The 22,191-nt window shown below is 34.4% G+C and overlaps 1 protein-coding gene across 7 annotated transcripts in view; it reads left to right on the forward strand.

Annotated features, from left to right (window-relative positions):
• The window catches only part of CDH18 (cadherin 18), a 974,546-nt gene that overhangs the window by 883,607 nt on the left and 68,748 nt on the right, over positions 1 to 22,191 (forward strand). For all 7 annotated transcript variants that reach the window (XM_082724411.1, XM_082724412.1, XM_082724407.1 and 4 more), the window contains 2 exons: positions 1,823 to 2,010; positions 14,103 to 14,356. In XM_082724411.1, coding sequence (XP_082580537.1) covers positions 1,823 to 2,010; positions 14,103 to 14,356 — 442 coding nt within the window. The remainder of the gene's footprint in view (positions 1 to 1,822; positions 2,011 to 14,102; positions 14,357 to 22,191) is intronic.

The raw sequence follows: 22,191 nt of genomic DNA on the forward strand, positions 1-22,191 counted from the left end.
ACTGCCTAGGAACATTATGATATTTACAAAGATCCTGAAAATCATGGCTTCTTTCTGTTACTGAATTTGTGCCCTGAGATTAGGTACTTTAACATGAATTTTGGAAACATGACCTCATCAAAGTCCCTTCCTACATTTCATAGCTTTGCCAACGAAGAGAGATCAAAGTTCTTTCCTAGTTCCAGTACCAACATTTTGGGGAATGTACTCTCTTTGGATCATCGTGAGTCAACTGCCTATCCTTTCATAAATCAATTGAGATCAGAAAGGTGGAGTCCTGTAAAATTGGGGCCTTATACTCTTCACAGGTCAATTAAACATATCAAGAGGTGTTAAATGACAAATCCTGATAAAAACACATGATTAAGGTTAGGGGATCATGTGTTTCACAGAAAAGGGCAGTCTACCCAGGAAATATTAAGTTGGTGAGGATTGTTGAACTAAAAATATGTCAGGTAACATCTCACATGTTTATAGAGGAGAACTGGGAAAACTCTTTGTTGAATAATGAATATAAATAAATCAATCCCTGGTATCCCCATGTAGCACTTTAAAACATATAATTGTATCTTTAGAAGTAAATGAGAGGACTCCACACATTTACCAGATATATTAACTTAAAAAAAATCATAGTATAGCTAACACAATATTGGGTTAGGGAAATTATTTTCATACAAGCTCTACATTCATTTATCTGTATAGCCTAATTATATCCATGTATGATGTTAAATCACCATTCTTTTAGTCTTGGTTGAAACACACAATTGCATTTTAATTCAAGGTTTTTGCTATTTACATTGTTACTTAGATTTGCTAAAACAAATAAGTTGTTTCAATAGATATATTTCTAATTTGTCAATAAAACAGTTGGTAGCAACATGACCATTTATGCTTCTTAATATCTAATTCATAAGTTTCTATAAGGAAAGTTCTGAGCTCTCTCTGAAGAAATTTAGTATCAGGACAGACTGAAAATTTTAAATTGCTCAATGTAAACATTTAATATCAAAACATATTGAAAAATATATTTTTGCATATCATATCATGAATTTTACATAATCAATAGTGTCTAAATATATATAGGGTAAAAATTAATTCAATCACAAATACTATATAATCCTATGTAGTTATATTTATTCTTCTCATTCTTTGACCTAGTCATTATTTCTATTAATTTTAATAATTTTGTTTTAATTATGATATTATTATAAAACCACTCCAAATTCTTTCCAGAAGCTGACCTAGAGTACATGGCAATTAAATACATAAATATATTTACGATCTCTCTTTGTCCTGGCTTATACATTTCACTAAATTAAGCTATTGATCAGAATAATAATCACATTTATAGGTATGCTATATTCTTTTCTTTGTTTTCACTTTGAATTTCAAGTTTTGAATTTCAGGTTTTCAAACTCTTATATTTTAATTTCACATGCTGTATGAGAGGAGAAATGCATTGGGGATTACACTAGAACTTGACTAATTTAGTATTTGCTCAACATAAGAATGCAAATTTGATCTCCCTTGTCTTTTGTTCTGTTGCCTAGGGATGTAGAGCTAATAAAATATTTTATATTAAGATATCTGCAAATTCTTCTTATGTACGTTATTTTACATATGTTTTAAAGTTTGTGTAAATCTAGTATTCCATTACTACAGAATTTACTAATATTTAAAATCTGAAAGCATATCCACTTTATATATTACTTAATATGTTTGTTTGAATATGTGGTCTAACCATTTTCATGTCTTTTCCTTGTCAAATTTTTTTGTGAACCGTATTACCATCAAATGATTTTTAATATGAAATATTTTTCAGAGCACTATCAGCTGTATGTTCCTGAGTCAGCTCAAGTTGGTTCAGCTGTTGGGAAAATCAAAGCAAACGATGCAGACACTGGTTCAAATGCTGACATGACCTATTCTATCATTAACGGTGATGGTATTGGGATATTCTCCATCTCCACTGACAAAGAGACCAGAGAAGGGATCCTTTCTTTAAAGAAGGTAAAAAAGAACATACTTTCTCTGATTTAGGTAATTCACCCAGTTTTCCATGAATGATCCACATTGGTGTCAATTATCCATATTGTCAGGTCATTAAAAATGTTAAATATTTCCTCTTTAACATGTAATTACATCTTAATTATCACTGTGTCTGCCTCTTTGGAGCCACTCTTAGAAAAAAAAATATATATATATATATATTTTTAATAATGGGAAGATCTATTGTGGAATATGCTGTGAATGTGTCTGCCATCTTGTTTTCAGATAACAGCTTTATCATGCTTGCCAGTTCTATTAATGCCATTATTCTATGTTGTACTAATCCAAGTAACATTAAGAGACTTTTCTTTTTAGTATTTTTTTTTAACTTTTTATTTTTTATAAATTGGTGAGTGCTGTGAAGAGACTTTTCTAACCAATGTAAAAATCTCCATCATGTTTGTTAACACTCACTGGGAGAGGGTTTTTTTTTTTTTTTTTTTTTTTGACAGTAATGGATTCATCAAGACAGATTTAGTGGAACCATTAACCTCCTCCTGACTCTTTTTTATTGCTAAAAATTTATTTGTCAGTGGACTAAATATATCTATCACCTTTTTGATTTTAGAGTACAATATGTTTATGTCCTTGAAAAAATGAAGTGGAACACAGAAAAATAGCAAAGAATATAAATATAACTCCTAATGCAGTGTATCTTAAATATTGAATTATTTCAGCTTAGAAATCTAGAAACATTCATATCTCTGGGCTTTACCTTCATATATATTGATGTCTTCACTTAAGATACTTTATCATTGGGGTGCCTGGGTGGCTCAGTGGGTTAAAGCCTCTGCCTTAAGCTCAAGGAATGATCTCAGGGTCCTGAGATAGAGCCCTGCATTGAGCTCTCTGCTCAGTGGGGAGCCTGCTTCCACCCCCCGCCCCCCCCCGCCTACCTCTCTGCCTACTTGTGATCTCTCTCTCTGTCAAATAAATACAATCTTTTAAAAAGTACTTTATCATTTTAATCTTTCTTTCCTGAGATTGTAATAAGAAGTCCTGTAAAACAAATAAATGAGAAGGGCATCTGGGAGGCTCACTTATTTAAGCATCTGACTTTGGCTCAGGTCATCTCAGGGTCCTGGGATTGAACCCCACTTGGGCTCCCCGCTCAGTGGGGAGTCTTCTTGTCCCTCTCCTTTTGCCTTGCCCCCTGCTAATGCACTCTCTCTCTCTATTCAATAAATAAATACAATCTTAAAAAAAAAAAAAAAACCTTTAAAAAATGAACATCCAAACAAATGGGAATTTAATAAAATGAGGATTATAGTTGTAAATTGAGAGACTGAATATGTGTTTCTACGCAGATGAGTAAAAGTCAATAGAGACAAGAAACTGAGCATACTAATGAGAGGATAATTGATTTAAAAAGATGGACTGGGGTAAAGATGACCTTGTATAGAATCTTGGTCACACGTAGAAAGAAACAACCTATGATGATATGCCTCCTTTCTTGAGAAAATCCAACAGAAGTGGAAAGTAAATTGTTGCTGATAAGCTTGCAATGATACAGCCAGTGTGCAGAAGGTGGGGGAGGGGAGGAGTTCTTGCCTATTGAGCACTATGGTCTTTGTAAAGTGGAAAGTTACAACATGTTTGCAAAAAGTGAGGGTGATGGATGGTTTAACTACATAAAGGATCTGAAATACATCCTCGTTTAAGAATAATGGGGATTTTACAATCCTACATGGTCTCAATTTGACAGTGTTTGTGAAAAGCAAAGGCAAAATGGTTTGTGTGCATATGCATGCACATACATCTAATTAACATACAATAGTTATTTTCAAGAGGAAATTTGTTTCAATCGTGTAAATAGTGAGAATGTATTCAAAATAACCTCCACAATTAATGAGTTCAAATTTTCCTTCACTGTTTTTCCATGAATTTTTTAAAATATTTTATTTATTTATTTGACAGAGAGAGAAAGATTCTCAGTAGGCAGAAAGGCAGGCGGAGATAGAGGGGAAGCAGGCTCTCTGCTCAGAGCCCCATTCGAGGCTTGATTCCTGGGCCCTGAGATCATGACTTGAGCCGAAGGCGGAGGCTTACCGCACTGAGCCACCATTTTTTAATGTAGTCTACACTTCCAAGATGCATTCTTGTTTGCATTCATCTAATTTTCGAATCCTTCAGATTAAGATTATTAATCTGAGTTACTTCATTGCTATATATTGTATGCTGTAAATATTTGCAGTTTGAGAAATAAACTATGTAATTTATTCAGGGGTACTCATTCAGGGGCGCCTGGGTGGCTCAGTCTATAAAACATCTGCCTTTGGCTCAAGTCATGGTCCCAGGGTTCTGGGATCAAGCCCCACCTTGGGCTCCCTGCTAAGTGGGGAGTCTGCTTCTTTCTCTGCCTCTGCCTTCTCCCCTCCCCAGCTCTTGCTTTTTCTCTTGCTCTCCCTCTCACTCATCTCAAATAAGTAAAATCTTAAAAAAAAAAAAAAAAAAAAAGATACTCATTCAGATGGCAGGAAATAGATCAAACAGCCCTTTAAAATCTGTTTCTTATTTAATCCTCTAAGGCAGCTCACCTTAGCCAGCAAGGCAGAACAGCTAATCTTCCCAAAGATCGAAATCAGCACTGCTTTCTAAATCTGCTTGCAGGAGCCTCTGCCCATTCCTGTCCATATCATTCCTTTATCAGAAAATTGCCAAGTTGAATTCACTGGTCCATGGTGTGGTAGGTTGTAAATACACTTTGATAACTTTCATTCATTGTTTAATGGAGCCTGACTGGGTTGGAAAGGGAAAAAGAAAAGGGCGAATGCAAGCTGATGCACTCTCCTCTGGCAGAAACCCTGTAGCTAGGGACACAGCCTTCTTAGCAGCCTCTCGCAGGCTCTCTTCCTGTGGACTCCATATCAGCTTGCACTCTTTATAGCGCTTGTTCCAATTTCTTTTTTAATTCAAGGATGGATCCAACCCTATTGACTCTCCTGACTTTCAGCAAATACCATCTGTAATATCATTTTCTTTCTTCAGATGTATTTAAATACGTAGACAGTGTCTATTATCTTAAGCAAAAATATCTAAATTTGGTCTTCAAGTCAATGAAGAGTGGTGGAAAATATGATCTCCACTGTCAAAGGAAATACAAATTTTGGTCCTGCCATTGAAAGATCTGTGGTGTAATTTCAGGTCTTTGAATCTGCTGTTTTCTTTCTTTCTTTTTTTTTTTTTTTTAAGATTTTATTTATTTATCTGACAGGAAGAGGTCATAAGTAGGCAGAGAGGCAGGAAGAGAGAGAGGGGGAAGCAGGCTCCCCGCTGAGGAGGGAGCCCAATGCAGGGCTCGATCCCAGGACCCCGGGATCATGACTGAGCTGAAAGCAGAGGTTTTAATCCACTGAGCCACCCAGGCACCCCTGCTGTTTTCTTATTTAAACACTTTAACAAGGTGATTACTAAAAACATGGATAAAATAAGGTGAAAGTTGGGATCTAAATTTTGTCTGCCAAAAAATTACAATAATACCTTAATTTCTACTTTTCTCCTTGTCTTCCTTTTCTCTTCTATTTGCAATTATAACCATACTAGATCTTTTCCAAATGACCACATTTTTGGTTGTTTAGTGGATCCTGTTTATTGAATTTTTCTTTAGTATACCTTTGCATTGACTGATTAAATAAGAATCAGATTATTCTGGCCTTTGGATTGTAAAGTTTTGGGGTTTGGAGTCACAAAGTGCAGTGAATAAGACATCCCAATCTATTACAAAGCCCCACAAAGACAAACATGAACACACTTTATTTTAAGAAGAAATACATTTCTAGGGCACCTGGGCAGTGCAGTCAGTTAAGCATCTTAGTTCATTTTGGCTCAGGTCATGACCTTGGGGTCCTGGAATTGAACCCCAAATTGGAGCTCCATACTCAGCTCAGAGCCTACATAAGACTTTCTCTGCCTCTGTCCCTCCCCCCTGCACTCACCCCCAGTAAAATCAAGAAAAGAAAATCTTAAAAAAAAAAAAATGAGAAGAAATAGGTTTCCAATTCTAATAAACTATTTACAAAAATTGAACATTGATTAGGGATTTTATTATCAAAAAATTTTTCCAAGCTGCTATTTTTATATTTATAAGGGTCTAACATTTGGAAAGAAATTCTCCTGGTCAACGAGTTGCTAAAGAGAGGAGTCCACATTTCAATTCAGTGAAATCTATTACCGTATTTGCGGTGACTTTTGACAGAGGACTGCTTTGGGGCAACTTTTGTTCTTCCTACTCATATATAGTCATGACCATGAAGTGACAGATATAAGATGAAACTACTTTGGATGTTAATCGGATGATTTTTACATATATATATCTATAATATAATTTAGTACATTAGATGGAATTTGGTAATCTTTTGAAACATCCTGATGAGTTAAGCTATTCATATCCATAGACTATTAGTAATGTTTTCATATGTGTGGACATATGGAAACACACACACATATATGCTTGTATAAAAAATACATATAAATGATATATAAATATACTTTATATATTATAAGATATATGTGTATTTGTTATTTGAGATAAAAATGTCCCATTTATTTGTCAAGTCTTCAAATGATAGTAAGGAAACATTTAATATTGATTTATATAAATATCTTTGGAATTATACACATTGAATGAACATTATACTCTTCTGCACAGAGAAACTTATAACAAGAAAGCTTATATGTGTATTCTAGTTTCCACAGAACATCTTCCATCCAGGAATCATCTCTGACAAGGACCACCAACCATGACATAATAAAAAAGTCTAGTTGAAGAAACATTCAAATCCATGTCATTTTCCTTTTTTTTTTTTTTTTTGGAGAGTTATCATTTAAAATACATTCTTTCAGAAAGCAAAACGTAATATCAGTTACTATTCCAGAATTTAACCATTTTGTGGCACAATTGAAGTTACGTTTGCATCTATTAAATTATTGCTATCAGTTCCATTATTATCCACCCATTCTTGCATTATAAAACCTACATGAGAGTGGAATATAGAAACTGGACCAAGGTGGGGTCATAAAGAGTCTCTAATTACAAAAAAAAAAAAAAAAAGGAGAGAGAAAGGAAAAAATGAAAAAGATAATTTTAGGACCCTCTTGAACTCTCAGAAGAATGGATTCATAGAGCAGCTTGGCTGAATGCTGTTTTCAGTATCTTTCTACTTCTGTTGGTTATATAAGTCCAGTGGAAGAATATACCAGCGCCATTTAATAAAGAATAGAAGTGATTAATGAGAAACAATTAAAAAGTCCCAAATATGTAGAGCTGGCTGGAAAATGACTGATGGGAATGATAACTATCTACAGTAATGTGAAATGTGTTAATATTAAAGAGGGAAAAAGTATTATTTTATAAGTTAGAGAGAGCAATGATATGTAAAAGCAATTACTAGGAGTAATAGGATGAAATTAAGAAACTAAAATTTAAAATGAAAATTGGAATCAAATCATTGACAGTGAACTGCATTAGGATATTCAGCAGTAATTAAGGAAAAGTAAGAGAAGCCCCAGTGGCTGGGAAGTTAAAATTATACCAGAATAAGCCCTTCTACCAGGGACAGAAGAGAGAGATGATTTTGTGTGAAAAGCATTTAAGTTTCTTAACTCTGTGAGTCTGTGAATTAAGGAAATTATAAAGGCACTCCGAGTTCTGGTAGCCAGAATTAATGAAATTATAGTTAATGAAGTTATCAATTCATTTTTAGTGTTACAGCAAATACTTGAAAAGATGTATAAATGCATTTTTTAATGGTGAGGATGTTCTATTACACTAAAAATCTGTTCATCTTCAGTCACCAAATTGGAATGTTATATTACACTGTTTATGTACTAAAAATTTCAGGCAGTGTAGACAGCATAGTGCTTCAGGACACAGCAAATAAGAGTTGCACTGCCTGAGGTCAAATCCCATGCATACCACTTACTGCTTGTAGCTCCTGGAAAAGTTGAACTTTTCTGTGCCTCGATTTTCTCATCTGTAAATGGGAAACAATTATAAATTACAGAAGTGTGATAATTAAATGAGTTAGTATATGTTAATTGTTTAGGTCACACATAAGTGTCAGCTATCCATCTTTTAGAAATAATATAAAAATTTTTCAATCTTCAAAAATAAACCATGCAGTAGCACCTTTCTGTACTCTACATATAGCTATGTTTGAGATTGAGGAAGAGCTATTCATCATCTCCCATGTACTAGGAATTATGCCAGATACCTGAAATATGAAGATGAATTAGATAATATTCTTTCTCTTAGAGAAAACTGAGTAGATGTGAAATATTATTATAATATAAGATGTCAAATGTCCATGGTATAGGTTTACTTAAATTGTTATGAGCTCACAGAAAAGAGGGCCAATTTTTCAAAGATGAAGAAGGGTCAGAGAAAACTTTGCATGGGAAATTCCTTTTAGGCATGCGGGGAACAATATGTAGCAGATACAAGCAAAATCAATGTGAATCAAGGGCTTTATATTTAACTGCATTGTCCTTTAAATGTGGGGATCACAGGCAAACAATTTGGAACATTAAAAATGAGGCAATATTATATTGGGGGAGGCATCATCTAAGCAATATGATTGTAGCATGAGCTACCTGAAATCTATGTCTTTCCTGAAGAAATCTTTATGGCCCATGGCTGCAGAGTGGAAATTTCTGAACACCAGACCTGGGGTCTCATCCAACAAGTGGTTGAACTAGAATGTGAATTGAGTTCCCAACCATGCTCAGGTGTCTTCTTCCCCAGGAATGCTAAGGCAGTCACAGAAATTGGGACAGCTAAGGAGCAGGTTATATTCCCTAAAGCCCAGCGAAAGGTCAGCCCAGACAAATTTCAGACTCTGTCCCCAGTATCAAGAGAGAATAAATTTATGTTGTGTCAATCCACCTAGTTTTTTAGTAATCTGCTGTGGCAGTCCTCAGAAATGAATGCATTAACTCAAAAACCTAACAGACCAATAGAATTATTAAGCAGCCTCATTTCTGAGTATCTGTGGAATCATTCTAAGCACCATTCCAATAAAAGAGAGCATATCACAGGTGTAATTATTCCAGGAATGTTTGGATAGTTGAATGTTAGAAAAACAAATATCTTACACTGAGTTGTATAAAATTATTTTTTGTGTATGTCATATGTTGTTGACAACAGCAATTTCATATGGTTAATACTCATTTATTTACTTTTTTATAGTTGAAGGTTGTCAATACATATCCATGCTGTATTTGTGGCAATTCTATATTTCTGATATATTTAGTTATTAACTATGATAGTCGTGATTTATCATGGTTAACATTGTTAGAGAAAACACAGGACACCCAGTTAAGTTCTAATTTCAAAGAAATTGTAATTTCTTAACTAAGTATGTCCCATATGATAATTGACACATACTCTATCAGAAAATAATTTTAATTCACTAAATTTGGCAACACTAAGCAAAGCATTTGTTAAGTATGAGCTGATGTGGTAGTTTGTAAGTCACAGAGCTTGAATCACAACTAAACTTGTGCAGAGAATTAAACCTAAAGCAAATTCTGTATAAATGAAAAAGAATTTGGTGATATTCCTGGAATATTTATTCCTGAACATTAGTATTATATTAGTAATCTCCAGTAGAATACCTTTGTCTTATGCTTACCTATTAAACACTAAACCAATAATTTAGACATACAGTTTTCCAAAATAGAAAATTGAAATAGTTCTGCAGTTTTGTCAAATGAAATAAACTATATTTAAATTATGAACTTCTGTTCCCCACACCAAGTATTTTGGTGAGGCAGAATTTATGGAGTAGATAATGGGTTAGCAAATTATCAACTTCTCTTTCAAAAAATCTTCAGATAAATCTAAAGGGAAGAACTCTTTGCTCATTTTTTTCTTCAGCTTGAGTGTTTTAATAATTTCTTTCTGAATGTTGTCAGCGAACAGCCAGAAAGACCTAAAAGCATGAACAGTTGACATTTTAATGTAGAACTGGAAAAAAATTATTTCTTATTCTCATGAACAGTCTCTGGTTATAATATACCCCTTGTCATGTCCATAAACAATACCTCATGTGTATGGAGTTATTCTTTATCTGGTTTTGATTCATTATTTTTAAGGCAGGAAAAACATGTTTTGTGTTTTAAAAACTTTCAACCAGGGGTACCTTTAAGCAAAGCCAGGGATTGCTTAAAAAATAAAAATTAAAAAACAAAGCTATCAACCAGACATTTCATGTTTTTGCTTTCTGTAGTTAACTCAGTAATAGCCTGGGAGAATTTTCTTTCTTTTTTAAGATTTTATTTATTTAGTTGAGACAGAGAGAGAATAAATGGGGGAGGGGCTAACGGAGAGGGAGAAGCAGATTCTTCACCAAGCAGAGAGCCTGACTAGCAGGGAGCACGCCACAGGACTGGATCCCTGGACCCAGAGATGATGACATGAGCTGAAGGCAGATGCTTAACTGACTGAACTACCCAGGTGCCCCTCAATTTTTTTTTTCTTTTAATCATTTTCCCGTCACTGTCTTCTTACCAGAATCAGGCTTTAGATGAATAGATTTCACCATTCCTGGTATAAAGTTTTTGATATACTATTTTTAGGTTAAAATAAAAATCTGGTAGCTATGGAACGTGTAACCCATAAGCAGAGTTCTAAATAATTTCCCAGGACTAAATGATTAGTAGAGAATTACTGGAAGATCTATTGAAACTGTGTGGATGAGGAGGATTTGAACAGTTTTGCCAAAATTACAGAAGTACCAAAAATAATAATCCTAATCCAATACCTATATACTATTATAGTTTTAGTGCAAAACAAAGTTACCATACTTTATATGCTATACATAATCCTACAGTCTAAGAATAAATGGTGGAATTTCTTCCCAGTTTTTCTGCACTTGCAATTTAGCACCGCCAGATTTTCTACATAAATGAAGCTATTAAATATTTCCATTTCCATTAATTCATTCGCTTCTAAAGTCCCTGTCTCCACTTAAAGAATCTTCTCATTCCTTGGTGGCTCTAGCTGGATTCCAATCCATCCATCTGCCATTCGTCTTGTGGTAAACAAGTCCTACAAAATGATTATCCCTGCCTTGGTGTAGTTAAATGTATATTAGATAATCATAAGCATGAAACCATGTGTCTGCATAAACAGCCTGTACCTTAGCAGTAGGTAGGCTAGTGTTAAGATAAATGACATCTATGTTGCGAAGGGACCTGCTTAAACAAACCAAGAGACGCCTGTCATGTTGAGAGCACAGCTTGATAATAATATTTGATGGTGTAGAGGTGGCCAAAATTGTCTCTACAAATTTCACTGAGAGTCACAAAGATGTAAAAGCCTACACCAATGAATAAATGGAGATGACTTTTGAAATCCTGTGTTACAGTGAAAAAGAGATGTTAAGCATTACTAGTAAACAAATCCTGTTTTGCTTTTTGGGTATTTGTTTTGTTTTATTTTTAAGGTCTCCTACACGCAAGTTCAAAGAGAAAAACCTTAATCATTATAAAGTTTTCCAGATGCAGCTGGTTGACTTTAAAAAATTACATTGATCTAAACATATGGTGCAACTGCCAACAGTGTTGCTTTCCATAAATAAAATACCTGGCTTCTGACAGCCCATGCTCCTCTGCCTTATCAAGGATCATTTCCATCCACCCAATTCCTGATAGGCAGCAAGTGAGTACTGTTTCTAGAATAGGCTATTTAAATTTGGATGAGATTTGCTGAATTAGTCAAAGACATAAATGCTTTTTCTTTTTTTTTTTTTTTTTTTAAGATTTTTTATTTATTTGACAGAGAGAGATCACAAGTAGGCAGAGAGGCAAGCAGAAAGAGAGAGAGGAGGAAACAGGCTCCCTGCCGAGCAGAGAGCCTAATGTGGGACTCGATCCCAGGACTCTCAGATCACGACCTGAGCTGAAGGCAGATGCTTCACCCACTGAGCCCCCAGGTGCCCTAAGACACAGATTCTTATTTACTAATATCAAGGAGAGAAGTCAAGGGAGGAAAAAGGATAATTTTATCCTTTTTTATTTTATATTTTAAATTCCCACAGAAAGAAATGATTCCCAACTGATGGAGTCATAAACTTCAGAACTAATCAACCCTTCTTTAAAATAAATGTAAAATATACAGTATTTTGTCATATATAAATTTGTATGTGTATATATTACATATATGTGTGTGTGTTTGTGTGTCTGTGTGTGTATGGTCTACTTTTATGAATTTGAGTCTTTAACTTTTTTTTGACATTTTTATTTTGTTTTCTAAAAACTTAAAAAAAATTGCAATGGCCCAGACTCATCCACATCCCTGAGATATATGATAGGTTCTAGGTTCTTAATATTTCATTTGGATATTAAATAATTGTTTTTTCTTTTATGCCATCTTCAGTCTCTAGGAAGACCAATTTTCCAAGGTAGTTTAGAAGAAATAAGGGAAGTAATCATCAGTAGGAGTGATCGTTCTGTTTTTATGGACACTTTTTCTTTCTTTTTTAATTTTTTAAAAGATTTTATTTATTTACTTGAGAGAGAGAGAGCGAGTATGAGAGGGCAGAAGGTCAGAAGGAGAAACAGACTCCCCACTGAGCAGGGAGCCCGATGTGGGACTTGATCCCAGGACTCCAGGATCATGACCTGGGCGGAAGGCAGTTGCTTAACCAACTGAGCCACCCAGGCGCCCAAGGACACTCGTTCTAATGAGCTTCTCCTTGGCTCTTAGTGCAAAGGAAACTATCTGAGTTCCTCCTTAGGAAGTAATCATTCTCTGATCTTTCAAGAAAGAAAGCTGCAAGACTGGAGCATTCTAGTGTAAAATTAGTGGCAGATACAGGGATGAAAAAATATTCTGTTTTTCTCATAGATATTAATCAGGAAAGACCAGCATCAGTGGATATTTCACCAGGCTCTGAAAAGGCTGATGTATGGATCCTTTGCACCAACATCACTATGAAAATTTTTGACATTTTTAACCCTAAATCTGAGCTCATTTTAGGTCATAGAGTCTATTATATGCATCAAGTGTAACATATACATTTAGCTACATGAAAAAGTACTCTCTCTTAGAAACAATACTCGCTGTTTACAGGGACTCCTATTTCTGATTCTGTATCCTTAGTATTTTCATAATATCTAGTATTCTTATGGCATTAAGTACAGTGATATAAATGTCTATCTACTGTGTTATATCCTATATTAGACCATATGTTCCTTCAGGCAAAACACTTGGATGACTTTATTCATTATTTTAAGTCAAATGCATGACTTCTGACCTATATTGTTAACACACACACACACACAAAAAATGGTTGGATTACTTTAAAGATTAAGACAAAAATTAAAAGGATTATGGGAAACATTTAATATGGACTCAAAGGTAAAAAGCAAATGGTATAAATAAAAAAAAGATAATTTTTAAAATAAAGTAGCTAAAAACATCATATTAAAGAATATGAAAACAAAACAAATACATAAAATGGTATTACCAGGAAAACAAAAGTAAAACAATAAACGTGAGATTCGGAAGTTTGTATATTTTACGAAGTGTTTAAGGAAATGTTGTTGAATTGAAAACTTAAAAGCTTATCAGATTGTAAAATACAGTACAAAGTTTAAAACCAGCAAGGTGAAAGTAAGATAATGATAGATTTTAAAAAAATATCAGTGATAGAACATAAATTGTTTAAATGCAAAACAAAAATCTATTTTTAAAGTTAAAAAATTTTGTACCAAGTATTTTTAAGATTGCTAATGCAAACTGAAGAGAAGACAGAAGTTACTAGAAACTGAGTCTCCAAAAGGCAGTATTTATTGGTCTCTAAGAAATATTTTTTGTTCCTAGTTATCATCATGTTTATATTTTTGAAAAATTACAGTTGATTCAGACTTGAGTTTTTATGGTTTTTGACTTAGATGTTATTGTGAAGACAAACTTCATAGTCTGTTGACAAATGAAAGTAGATTAACTTAAATCTATCTGCATTTGTTTGTTTTAAAAAATGCAAAAAGATGTTTGAAATGTAATGGCAGTCATAATATTGGAAATTTTATATATTTTTTCCCAACAGCCACTGAACTATGAGAAAAAGAAATCATACACTCTCACCATAGAAGGAGCAAACACACATCTTGATTTCCGCTTTTCTCACTTGGGTCCTTTTAAAGATGCTACCATGTTGAAGATCATTGTTGGAGATGTGGATGAACCACCCCTCTTTTCCATGCCTTCCTATGTCATGGAAGTCTATGAAAATGCCAAAATCGGGACTGTCGTTGGCACAGTTTTGGCACAAGATCCTGACAGTGCTAATAGCTTAGTAAGGTATGGTATGTCTTAATCTTGTAGACGTATAAAGTTTCTTATTGTCTCTCACAATAATTCAAAATGAATAAAATAAAACGTGAAATATTTTATTTCCACGTTATTTTTATTAAGGTGATTAAATTAGAATATTAATTGAGTTGTTGGCTGAGTATTGTAGCGATGGGTTTCTGTCAAATTTAGAATGCATGTAGCTATCTCCTTCAATGCCATTGACGGTCAATAGCATGACCTTGAACTGCACAGATCTGCTTGTAATGCGTGGATTTTTCCTTATAATATATGGATTTTTTAATAATAGTACTGCAAATATTTTTTCTCTTCCTTATGACTTTTTTAAAATTTTTATTTATTTATTTGACAGACAGAGATAACAAGTAGGCAGAGAAAGAGAGGAGGAAGCAGGCTCCCCGCTGAGCAGAGAGCCCGACATGATGGGGGTGGATCCCAGGACCCTGGGACCATGACCCGAACCCAAGGCAGAGGCTCCAACCCACTGACCCACCCAGGCGCCCCTCCTTATGACTTTCTTAATAATAATTTATTTTCCCTAACTTACTTTAGTGTAAGAACACAGTACCTAATATATATAAAATTTGAAATATAAGGTAATCAACCATTTATGTTATTGGTAAGGCTTCCAATAGGCTTAGTATTTAAGTTTTTGGTGAGTCAAAATTTATACGTGGGTTTTCTGCATTATGTGGGTTGAGGAGATCAACACCTCTAAATCCTGTGTGTTTCATGGATCAATTGTATATATTTTTTTAAAGATTTTATTTATTTATTTGACAGAGAGAGATCACAAGTAGGCAGAGAGGCAGGCAGAGAGAGAGAGAGGAGGAAGCAGGCTCCCTGCTGAGCAGAGAGCCCGATGCGGGACTCAATCCCAGGACCCTGAGATCATGACCTGAGCCGAAGGCAGCGGCTTAACCCACTGAGCCACCCAGGCGCCCCGGATCAATTGTATATTGTTGACCACATAGATTATATTTTTTATTTGACTTAATAAATGTGAGTGTAATTGAATGGAAAACTTATGTAGAAATATTTAACTATAAACTAGAGAATTTTGAGTCCTCAGTGATAGGACTATAGCTATAGTACAAACTAATGATTTCGGAATTATACTCATCTCTGCCTCCTGGTTCTGTTATAGTAGTTATGTGCATTTAGGAAATCATCTACCTTTATCTGTAATGATAATAATAATAATAATAATAATATCTATCTCTGAGAGTTATTGTGAGAATGCTCAAGCAATGTTCATGAAATGCTAAGTAGAGTTGCCTGCACCTAGTAGTCCCTCTATAAATTCTAACTTGTCCAAGGAAGCAGAGAGTGCTACTTAGAGCAGTACTAAATTCCTAAAGATGGGAAGATCAGGGTGGGAATTCTGGTTTCTTAACCTACTAACTGTACCATCTTTTAGTTAATCAAGCTTGCTGAATCTCAAATATATGATCAAGGAATAATGATGTTGTGTAAATACGTTGATAGAATTAATTTAAATTGATATAATATGCCAAGCACAGTCAGTAAATGCTCAATATTTTTTATCATGGTATGTCATGCAGTAGTGATAATGAAAACTTTTTTTGCATGATCAGAAAGGTGTTTTCTTTTTCTTTTTTTCCCTCAATGATGATACAAATCAAATGTTTGATGCATAGACAAGGCTCTTTATTTACCTTGTGTTTATACCCTTTGATAATCCCAAGGCCCTAGAAAGTTTGAAATCTTTAACAAATTTGCCTGCTTTTTCCTATCAAGTCCTTATTCTCAGATTCTTCATTTATTATCCTTTAAAAAAAAAAGCAATTATGGCAAATATTCTCCTTGGTATCTATGTTAAGTTTATAACAGGTTTCAATTTTCTTTTATATAAGCATTATTATTTCAGTTTAAAAAGAAATGCCTGCTGTACTTGTGCATTGACAGAAACTATTTTCTGTGCACTAATGTGTATATTCAACAATCCTATTCCATCTGTGAATATAAAAACAACACCTTGTCAATTTGTGACCCCTCTGTCACACTTACAGCAAGATTTAAGCATTTTTTGAAGTTTCAGGATAGGCAAACTATACAGTATAATATGCAAAAACCCAGCTACAGAAATTGATCTCTGATTAAAGGATAGAAATATAAGTCAATATGTTTAGTTATCAAATGAAGGAGAAGCCCTCTATGCTTCATTATTCCATGGAATGCCATATTTCAGCAATATTTTTGGCACATAATAATAAGTAAAATTCTTCTAACAATGTGAAAAACTATAGCATTGTAAAAGAGACATAAATGTGGCCATCCTTAATCAAAAGGAGACAATACACTTTGAGAAGAATAATTCATACTCTTAGTTTGATGTGAAATATTTGATAGATAATGATGAGTTTCTTTTGAAAACTTAAATTTGATATTAAAGATATATCCTGCAATATATTTTTACAACATAACACATTCTAAAAATGCTATGATCAGATTTAGAAATATTTGCCAAAATTAAAAAAAAAAATCTTTCTAAAATATTTTAAAAAACAAAAAAGGAGAAGAAGAAGACTAGTTCTAAAAATTATATCTAAAATTACCATTCTAAAATGGTAGACCGAAGGGAGAAAAATTGAAATCAGACACAAACTTCTTTCCGTGTTATTCTATCTATCCCAACATACACAAAAAACTCTTATTCCACAAAGAACAGTGATTTTTACCCAAGGACACCACCACACACACACCAGAGGATATTTGGCAGTATCTCAAGAGAAGTTTGGTTGTCACAACTGAGGGAGGAATATTATCATCTGTGGGTCAAGGCCAGGGATGGTGCTAGAACATCATACAATTTAAATGTTTAGACAACAAAGAAGTCGCTGGTCCAAAATATCGATAATGCTGAAAATGGGAAACCCTGACACAGAGCAAACAGAACTGGGTTGTCCATTGGTAAAACCGGAGGACTAATTATTTTCATGGACAGAAATCCTGAAAATACATTTGTGAGGATTACATACCACTGTGTATGTTTCACATTCTTGCACAGCCATGTGGATGTTTCAACATCTACCGTTCATTTAATAAAATAAACTATTTATATATAATTGATTGTCCCATGATATTGATGGCTCCATGTTATTAGAAATTTTTAATTGAACACCTGCTATGTTACATACATTCTCCCAGTTTCTGGGATGCAAAGATGATTGGTATATTATCTCCTAAGGCTAATAAAGAGACCTAAAAATCCATTAGCAAATGCATTATCCTTTTTATTTTGTTTTGGTTAGAAAACTAAAATGAATCCTTCCAGTGCTGCCTTCAAATCACTACACTCTATAGCTGCTGTTTGGGAGCATAATTTACATAATATTTACTCTTGATTTTAATAAAAATGTGTCATTCACAGGGGCCTCTAGGTGTAAACAGTGAATAAAAAACAGAAAACATTAACAAACAGAAAAGCTAGCTATACTTCCACCTTCTCAGGGACCAAATGTTTGTACTAATTAAGGAAACGTACTTTGAAAAGATGTACCTTGCAATGTGCCCTGAAATACAATTAACTGCAAGTTTGCAGAATTGATAATGAAAGGGAATTTGAGTCTTAACTGGCATTTGTGCAAAGCTTTCTGACTTCAGTCTTTGTGTTTCAATTTTCTAAACTATTAGTAAGATTCCTCAGATTTCTAAGAGCATACCAGGTTTAGCTTCTGTCTCTTTTAACTCCAAACAAGAATGTGCAAATTGCAGCAATGTAATCATCACCTTTTATTTTGAAAATAAAGTCAGAACCAAGCTATTTACTAGCATTGAAGAAAACCTTGATTTCAACAGACTGCACTCACTTGCTGGTGTATTACAAATGGAATTCAGGAATTTCCTGTATCACTGAGGGATGAGCAATCCTATGCTGGGCATGAGAAGCTAGAGGGCTTTCTAGAAAGTGACTTAAAAATAGTGGTTGTTCATAGCTTGGTCTGTGGGCCAAGGGCTTTATACAGCATGCCAAAAAGTCCTGTGAGAACTCTAAAGTGTCTATATTACTCACCCCATTCTACAGATGAAGAATTGACGGCTCAGAAAGTTAAGTAATTTGGCCCAGTTTCCTTAGTGATAAAGTGATTCAGATTTGAGATCTGTTTTTACTTTTCCCCCAAAACCCTGTTTTTAGCAACATTCTGCTGCCTCTCGTATATCTTAACAAACAACGACAACAACAATAAAAGCTGCATTTACAAAAGTCACATATCATAAAGTAGGAAGCAGGTGACCATTTTGCATGTTTAGGAAGCCATTAATTAAATGCCAGTCCCCGGGATCTTGTATTCGTGTCGATGTCTTTCATACACTGGGACGAGGGATCTGAAGGTCAAGTCTCATTTTAACTCTAGCATCTCAAGAGCAAAACTGTTCTTAATTTTAGAGTCTCTTCATACTGTAAAGTCTAAGACATATACTACTTAATTTATTACAACAAAAAGAAAACCATTGAAGTCCTCAGTATTTTTCATAGGATGAAAGGCTTTACTATAAATTATATTACTAAGTATTTCCCCCATCTTTACTTCTTTTCTGCTGTGGTTCATAATATGATTTTATCTATACATTTACTTATTGTCAAGATTTTTAATGTTTTCTTTGTATAATAAACTCAAAACAATCAGAGGAAATATTAAATATGTTGCATACTTGTGTCAAATGTTCATCATGACACTATTTAGGAACAATAGCCTATTTACAAGCTAACATAATATATAAAATTGTGATCAGATTTAGAAATATATGCCAAAATTAAAAAAAAAAACCTTTCTAAAATATCTTTAAAAAGAAGAAGAAGAAGAAGAAGAAGAAGAAGAAGAAGAAGAAGAAGAAGAAGAAGAAGAAGATGACTAGTTCCAGATAATTAGAAGTGTTTGGTTCAATCTGTTTGAGTTTAGCTATAGTTCCACTGAGTAAACACTTATAGTGTATTCACTACATCTGTCATGATATACTTGTTTTTCCTGTGCATTTCTGAATTTTCATGTAGTTCATGATGAGACGGGAGTTAGGCATATTGCATTAATTTTGAATGCCATAATAGCAAACAATTAAAAATATTTCAAAATAATGACAAGGTCATGTTGCAAAGTTGCAAAGTAGTGTAAAAACAAATATTTAAAAGGTTTGCATGCAAGATTCCTATTCTTGAAAGGAAGATGAAAACTTACCAGGAGATATATCTCAAATATATTCATGTAAAAGATATCATCTGATACATAATGAGTTTTTATTCTATAGACAAAATTTATTTGTAAAAGTTTTTTCATTGTTAGTCAAGAAGATCTTAATTGGATCCGTAATACCAAGTCTTAATCCGCCTTCATCAAAACTATCATAGTCTTCTGGTACAAAGGAGACGACTTGGGACTCCTGGGTGGCTGAGTCAGTTAAGCGTCTGCCTTCGGCTCAGGTCACCATCTCAGGGTCCTGGGATGAAGTCCAGCATTGGGCTCCTTGTTCGACAGGGAGCCTGATTCTCCCTCTGCCTGCTGCTCCTACTGCTTGTGCTCTCTCTCGCTCTCTGACAAATAAAAGCCTAAAAAAAAAAAAAAAAAAAAAGGACATAATTTATTAGAGACATTGAGACATTTGATGCAAATAGGGCAGAGATAGAGAAAGCAGGTTCCCATTTAAAGCCAGAAGTCTTTGTCTATAACTAGTGTTTTGTATCATATTATATACGGTTAGCACATTTACATTGACTAATAACTGTAAAATGTCATGTGAATATGATATTCAAGAATGTGAAGGGACTGAAAGATGATGGAGACAACTCTGTTCTTTTTTGTTTTTTAAGATTTTTTTTATTTATTCATTAGAGAGAGAGAGCATGAGCGGGGGGGGGAGGGGTAGAGGGAGAGAGAGAAGGCTCAGCAGGGAGCCTGATGCTAGACTTGATCCCAGGATTCTGGGATCATGCCCTGAGCCAAAGGCAGACACTTAACTGACCACACCACCCAGGTGCCTCTGAGACAGCCCTGTTCTTATAAAGATGCTGATATCTTAGACCGAGAAGGCTGAGTAACTCACACAGCTAACTAATCATGACCTGAGCCAAAGGCAGACACTTAACTGACCACACCACCCAGGTGCCTCTGAGACAGCCCTGTTCTTATAAAGATGCTGATATCTTAGACCGAGAAGGCTGAGTAACTCACACAGCTAACTAATCGTAGAGACTGGGTGAGAATGTGGTCACTTTATTAAGTGACCTTATTATTAAGGTCACTCAATTATTAAGGTCACTTATTATGACCTTATTATTAAGGCTTCAATAAAGGTACAAAAACTCTGGCAGATTTTTTTTTTTTTTCCACTTTGCGGTCATATTTCTCTGACAGCCTCGCGTGTGGTGGTACCCACTCCAAATCACAGTCCTGATCCCAGAAGAAGAGCTCATTTTCTGAGTTAACATGCATAACTCATTGAGTCCTGAAATGAATACATAAACTCTGGCTTAGTGACGCTTTGCCAGTCTACTGACTGGAAACTAAACACCCAAATAGCTTGCATGTAGTTTTTGGAAAGAAATGGTACTTGCTTAACATGGTTCCATAGCATTCTAGAACTCAGGAGCAGTAGCATTTGTGATATCTTAGTTACTTGGAGGCATGGATAATTTTTGTTTCACTGGATCAGGATTTTGGTTCCGGAAGTTAAAAAGCTTCTAAAATATCTGTGTGATCTATGTGCTGCCCATTTTATTGAGCACAATACACCCTATCTGGTGGCAAGCGGTCCTTATGTTTTTCTGTTTGTTGTTGTTGTTTTTGTTGTTTTCAGAAAGATTATTTTCTGGAGACATGGATTGTGGAGTAAATTGCATTCCCAAAGTCAGCTAAGGGAACCTTAAATCATTTAATAAATCTAAGCTATACTGCAGGTGTGTGACTTTTTGTTAAATTAAAGATGAGGTTAAGTTGCTGTAATATCCCACAGGGTGTATATTGATTAAACTTTAGCCCATCTATTGATCATAGTCAGTAAAACTTATAAAAGCTGCTGTTTGGGAGGCAAAATCTCAAATAAATTCTCTTTGCCACTCACATTCTGTATCTACAAGCATCTGAAGTGTGGCGACTGAAAGAGGCCTCCTGTACTTTAAGCCAACTGATGTTTCTCTAGGTAATTCACTGTAAAAATAGATTTCCATTACATAAGTTCTAAATTAATTTCTTATAGTGAAATGAACAGAGTATAATGAAAATAATAGGTGCCTCTGAGGACTGAAATTTTATTATTGAAATGAAAAATAACGTTCCAGTGCACTTTAACATGACTAATAATTATCTTGAGTTTCTAGCTACATAATCAAAGGGAAATTGAATGCCAAATGATGAACCGGGTGATTCATTTAAAGTTTCTTCTGTTAAGGAAAATACTTGAATAAAGGGAATCATTATTAGGATTGACTGTTTGCTCTGACCATAACTTGACTGCATATTTGTTGATCCATAAATTCTAATTTGAATAATGAATTTTCATCATATTTCAGGGTAATACATTTTCTCTTTACTTATTGGGTTAATACATATTTACCAGAAATAAGAGATGATGGATATGTTGTATGACAGAAAAGAGAGTAATTGTAGGAATAAAAATGATAACCCAGAATTACAAGTTACAATGGCAACATTGCAAGAAGGTCTCTGATGCTAAATGGGTCCATGCATGTGCCAGTATGAAATTAGGTAATGTTTGCATAGGAAACTGGTCCAGGTAGAGGGCCCTTAAGGACTACCGGACAAATCTGAGCTGGCACAAACTTAATTGCATTTACTCTAGATAGCCAC

Source organism: Mustela nivalis (assembly GCF_964662115.1).
Source record: "Mustela nivalis genome assembly, chromosome: 3".
In the NCBI taxonomy this organism is placed as follows: domain Eukaryota; kingdom Metazoa; phylum Chordata; class Mammalia; order Carnivora; family Mustelidae; genus Mustela; species Mustela nivalis.